Below are 6465 nucleotides of genomic sequence, written 5' to 3' on the forward strand. Positions count from 1 at the left end.
GTCATGACCTAAATGTAGCATGTAGCCTCTAAATGCTAAAGATTTCAATGCAAATTAAGAGGCGGGGCTTACAAACTTGATGTACAACCACAACTCGAGACACATAGAGACAAAACCAACCACAGAGACACGAAACAAAAACAACCCCTGAGACAAAAAACAACCACAAAGAGACAAAAAAACAAAACAACCAGTCATGCATAAAAACCACTATATGACAAAAACATCATAAACAGAGAGACAGAAAATGAGAAAAGCAGTTTTTTACCCGTGTGTAGTCATCGTAGCTTCCTGCTGCGGCAGCGCAGGAGGCTGCAGAAGGTTCTCCTGAAGGTGACGTTGCACAGAGCGTAGCAGCCGGGGTTGATGGTGCTGCTGACGTAACAGAGCCAGCAGCCAGTGGTCCAAAGGCTCTTGGGGATACAGATGTGACAGAAGGCAGCGATGACGGCCATGATGTTGTGGGGCGTCCAGGTGAGGATGAAGGCCAGCAGGATGGCCAGGATGGTCTTTGTGACCCGCCTCTCCCTCGCCATCACTCGGCGACGCCTTGATTCCTGAGACTTGAAGCTGGAACAGGCGGGGAACGCCGCCGAGGCTGTCCTGTGGATGGAGGGCGGAAAGTCCTTCTCCACCTTGTCTTCATCTGTGGCGTAGCGGCTGGCGATCCGAGTGTGATACTGCTGCGGCGACAGTTCGCACGTGTCTCCAGGACTTCTGGACAACGTCTGGTTCCTTCTGGTCTTTGGAGTGCCGGACTCTGATTGGTTCAGAGACACATCTGAGCCGGTGTCACTGGTCACCCAGCTCCATCTTTTAAAAATGAAGTCTTTGATGGACGGACTGGACGTCCTGAGCACCCCTTGTTCTGACCGTAGTGCGTTCAATCGGCTGCGGCTGCTAGCGGACAGACGGCTGTACAGGACGATCATGACAAGCGCAGGTAGGTAAAAGGAAGGAAGCGTCGTCCCCAGAGTGACGGCGGGACTGGCCAGCAAATGCGTGTAGCACTCTCCATCGGGGACGACACGCTTGCCCCCGACCACCTGCCAGCACAGAATGGCGGGGGCCCAGAGGACGAAGGACAGGAGCCAGGCGGCCCCGATCACCAGACCAGCCATCCTGCCTGTCCGCTGTGCCGGGTAACTGAGCGGCCGCGTCACGCAGAAGTACCGATCCAGACTGATGATCAGCAGGTTCAGGACGGACGCGCTAGCCACCGCGCAGTCCAGCACCAGCCACATGTCGCAGAGCACTGCCCCCAGAGGCCATCGGCCACGCAGCAGGTAGAGCGTGTACAGGTTCATGGAGAGCAGGCCGACGATCAAGTCGGCCGCCGCCAGACTCAACAGGAAGTAGTTGTGCACGGTCCGCAGCTGGCGGTTGACCTTAACGGACAGGATCACCAGCGTGTTGCCCAGCACGGTGATGAAGCTGAGGGACGTGGTTACCATGGCGATGAGGACGAGCTGAGCAGTGCTGTACGGACACGCTGCGCTGGCCTGAGACTCACAGGAGGCGTTGTCGCAGGGGCAGAGCCAAGCAGAGGCGTTGAGGTCTGGTCCGGCTGCTCGTCCCATGTTTCCTTCAAAATAAAAGCACACACTGACATCGATAATGTATGTTAGTCCAGCAACAGAACATTCATCTGAATATAAGATTTGTGATTTTCCTGAGAATTCACTATGGCTGATTCATGTTTCACAGATGTGACAATTGATCGAACATCAAATCGATTACGAAATCAATCGTCAAGTTTATTTGGTTTTAGTCTTTTTTTTAAATAATTAAAACAAGCCTTTTGTTTTTTCCAGCTTCTTAAATGTGAATATTGTAATAGTTTGTGGAGACATTTTGAGCATCAATTCTTGTCTTTCAGTGCCCTCTGTAGGCTTTGTATCAGAATGCCACCAATGACCAATGGTACATACAGTAAATCTGGCTCATCACTGTTTGTTTACCTTGAAAATTAAGTGTCGAAGTAGTTTTCACACACACAGAGCAAATAAATACAAAAATAATAAATGTGATTTACAGGAGGAAAAACAGCAACCAGTTAATAACACTGGAAGTGTTTACCCCCTCATTTTTAGGCATTATGTCATATTTATAATAACATTGATCTGGATTCTTATGATTCAACAAAAACCTGATTTACCCTGAAACAGACACTTCTCTGCTCGTCTAGTGATTGTATTTCTCTCGTTACAAAAAAAATTATTACAATTTCTTATTAATCAGTGTATTTTCTTACAACAGAACACAATAAAGTAAATAATATGCAGCTGTATGACTCTTCTGCGACCATAGATGTTCCAATGATGATAATAATAATTCAAACTTACCACTGGTGTTTACGTCGGCTCCTCTGCTCAGTGTCACCAGGAGACAGCAGCAGCTGCTTTATATGGAGCCGAGCCTCCTTCACACACGCACGCACGCACGCACACACGCACACACGCACACACCTACCTAACCACAAGTGTGTATACAAACGCACACAATTGGCTTGCTATTTTGATAGAATGTAAAACAATAAGTGGATAAACGGATTGCAATTAAAATCAATCATTTAGGGGTGGTGAAAATTATATTACTCCAAATGTTCATACTAACTTGGACTAAAACATTTCAGTATTTAAGTTCATTTAATGCCAAGTACATTTTAATACCCTGGGACAGTAAATACATTTCTACTCTTTAAGTGGAATTATTATAGTAGACAAATTTAACTTTCCAAACAAAAGTGCTGGTGAATATAGTGAACGTGTACTTCACTATTAAGAAATAATTTCAATACCTTCCCTGGTTCAAGGAGATAAACTGATTTTTATATGGAACAGGTGGAAGAATATTTATTTTCCAGACTTGACTCTGCTCAACCACTGGACTGAGATAATGTACTTGGAGCACGATGACCACTGTGTCAGACACTGACCATGTAAATAACAAAAAACGTCTAAATACTAATTCATTTACTGACAGATCATTAGAGTAATGGCAGAACAGCGGCAGGTTGAATGTATTGCCTAGCAACCGAAAGATGCAGGCTGCACATAGGAAATACTGTATTTTCCTAACATTTAATAATATTTTATTAATAATAAAACCAATGATGCCCGTTAATTTAAACTAATTTGAATTTTTTTTTCAAAATACAATACATTTAAATTTGTTTATGTGTGGTCAAAACGATTATTATTATAAACATTTATTTGTTAAAGAGTTCCACTGAAAGAGAGTGAACCTAGCTGAAAATGCAGTTACCAACTTATGCTTATTTCCAGTTTAACGCAGGGAAAAACATACAAATAAATTAATAATCCGTCATGTTGACTATATATATATAGATATTTCACATTAAAAGTAGCACATTTAGATTTGTAAATTGCCTTATTTTTGGTATCTAATGCTCAAGATTTAGTGACAAATAAACACGTTTGGTTTTTCCCACATTGAAATTAACAGCCGCATATTTGCATAAATTAAGCAGCAGAAATTAACAAGAGTCACATTTGTATAAATTACACTTAAAAAAAAATAGAAAGTTGTGTGCTCAAATATGTGCGTGGGCGGTGAACCGTTACTTTTCAAATGCAACATTTTCGGCAGCATTAATAGTTCTTTAACTAAACACTGTAAAACCACACAGTCACAAACATTAGGCTCAAGAAAAAGTGTTTGTGTTCATGAGCGTTCACAGGTTCAACAACACGTCCACCATTTTAATTCACCTGCACTCCGTAAACTTAATTTACTCTTGTGTTAACGTCAGTGAATAATTACACCGTAACTGATCAGTTTAAAACAGTTTCTGAGTCAATACATACGACAATAGGTCCCACAGTTGTTTAACTTGTATTTAAAAACGTTAAAAGTGGTAATATCGTCATTTTAAATACCTTTAAAAGAACCGCAGAAAGTGCCGAGTCCCCGGAGGCAGCGGCGGCCGCGGCAGCGAGACAACATGGCGGCTCCGCTCCGATAGATGGCGGAAAACACAAATCAGTCGCCGGATTCATCCATTTAGACACAGACCAAGAAAAAGAAACAATTTTCGATTCACTTTTCTTTTTACCGTCACAGATAAAGTCCAAACGGACGTCGTCTCAACCCACCGCTGTCGCTCCGACATTTTAACTGTTTTAGGGCTGAATCATGATTATGGTGATTGAGCAAGTTATGTTCACTTCTTTTTGACCAATAGTACACATAATACTGATAATAATTATTATAATAATGCAATGTGTCGATGTAAATGAAAGGAGGAACCAAACCGTCGTGCTGATAGTGAACTGGTTTATTCACTGACTTTAGTTGCTACTGCTAACCTAGCATAACAGGCACGTACACCCCGCGTCCACACGTATACGCTTAGTGACGTCACTCTGTAACTACAGCAACCTGTAGTTACTTATGTCAACAAATAATAATAATGGATTCTGTGTTTTTAATCAATTAAACGTGAACAACAACGGGCATGTCGATATAACTGCCACTCTCACCATATATGGTGTGTCACATGATCACCATGTCCTTTAGTCCTTTGATACATCATCATGTCCTTTGATGCATCATCAGGGACTGGTATATAAAGCCAGTGCTGGCACTTTCTCTTCAGACCATTTTCTCATTTGCTTCCGGACAACAGAGCACACAGACCTTCCTACAGAGAAGAAGAGCAGAAACCTTCACAAGAAGAAATCTCCTTTCCAGACATGGATCAATGCCACGACCAGATCACCACCTCCTGGTCTTTCCTGGTGGAGACTGAGGAAAACTCCTTCCAGTCATTGAAAGAGGAGAACCAGGCTCTGAGAGAGCAAGTGTCTAAGCTGCAGCAGAGTGAGAGCCAGCTCCAGAAAGATCTCAAGAGAGAGACGAAGAAGAGGCAAGCGCGCAGCAAGGCCTATCTGGACTGCATGAACCTGCTGACGGCGGAGACCTTCAAGCTGGAGGCCTGTGAGGCCTGGTGGGCAACCAAGCTCAAAGACCTGGATGTGAGCATGGAAAAAGAGATGGCTGTGAGGGAGAACATCTGGAAGAGACAAGTCAAGGAGCTGGAGAGACAGAAACAGGTGGACAAAGAGAGGCTGCACAAGATGGAGGATAAATGGAGAATGACAGAAACCAGGGCCAACGAGCTCATCTGCAAACTCCAGAGCCAGATCCAGGATCTCAATGAGCCTCCACAGGTGGAAGGAGCCTGCACCCGCTGCCAATCTGTGCTCGAGCAGAAAGCCGACGAGCTGGAGAGAGCAGAGTCCAGGTGGAAGAACAAGCTGAGCGAGCTGAACGCCAGCACCGAGCGAGAACTGTCTTCCAGAGACGACGTCTGGAGGAAGCGAGTGATGGAGCTGGAGAAGAGGAGGGACACGGAGGAGTGGCTGAGGAAGGAGGACACTTGGAAGACGGCAGAAAGATGGGAAAACAACCTCATCTGTGAACTTCAGCAACACGTGAAGCTGCTGAAGGAGGAGAAAGACAGACAGAAGGAAAGTGAGAGGCAGGAGAAGATGAGAGAGTGGTGGACGAATGAAAACCAACTCACATACCAGCTCTGGGCCTGAGACCTCCAACCTCCTCACCCCTTTACCCCCCACTTACTGCACCCACTCCCCTCCTGACTTTATCCACTTCCTGTCCCGTTACTTCCACCATCACTATCTGAACTTTTAATGTAAATATCAGAAGTCATGAAATGAAGAAAATATATAGAATTTTGTATGTGTGCATTTTATCTAAATTGCCTAAATACAAGTTATGTAATAAATCTTATTTTAATATGAATTACATCCGTTTCTGTGTGGATTTCTATAGAGTAAAAAGTAAAATTGTTTTATTTTTAAGAATTTTTGTTTAATAGCATCTATAAGGTTGCCTTCTAATATAGTAGAATAAATGTCTCATGCAAAATAAAGCAGAACACAAACAAACAGTAGATGTGTGTCAGCACCTACATTAACTATAATTTAACCTTGATTTTTATCCATTTTTGGAGGTCAAACAATTACAGAATTAAAAACTCAGGATTTAACCTGATAAATTATTTATTAGTTTAAAATCTAAATGAGGACCTGAGGGTTTTTTCTTCCTCCATTGTCTCCATCACACACACAAAAACATACACAAATCAAAAGGAGGCCACACCGACATGTTTTTAAAAGGTTCATTAATCAAGTAAAGCCAGGAGGAGCATTCAGATTCAGATCAGTTGGTTCTGTCACCTGCTGTGTTTTCCTGTGTCCCTCACATGCAGCTGCGTCCTTGACAGGTCGCCCCCGGCAACGAGATCCCCGATCTCACCTGCAGGCAATAAAAGTTAAATAAAAAATACTAAGTAAACATTTCGTCATCTCCAATCGCACAGTGTCTCTGCACAGCTCCAGTCGGGGCTCCCTCCTCTTTTCTCCCTCTCGTCTTCGCCACCATCATCATCTTCATCTTCATAGGTCCGTTACTGTA

The 6465-nt window shown here is 43.6% G+C and overlaps 1 protein-coding gene across 1 annotated transcript; it reads right to left on the reverse strand.

Moving 5' to 3' along the window:
• Window positions 1-278: 278 nt before the first annotated feature.
• LOC310930866 (muscarinic acetylcholine receptor M4-like) lies at window positions 279-1580 on the reverse strand (the record flags this gene model as incomplete). The annotated part of the gene is made up of 1 exon (XM_083893920.1): window positions 279-1580. The coding sequence occupies one exon, from the start codon at window positions 1578-1580 to the stop codon at window positions 279-281; it is 1302 nt and encodes a 433-aa protein (XP_083750046.1).
• Window positions 1581-6465: the final 4885 nt, after the last annotated feature.

Source organism: Microchirus variegatus, assembly GCF_963457635.1.
Source record: "Microchirus variegatus genome assembly, chromosome: 8".
Lineage (NCBI taxonomy): Eukaryota > Metazoa > Chordata > Actinopteri > Pleuronectiformes > Soleidae > Microchirus > Microchirus variegatus.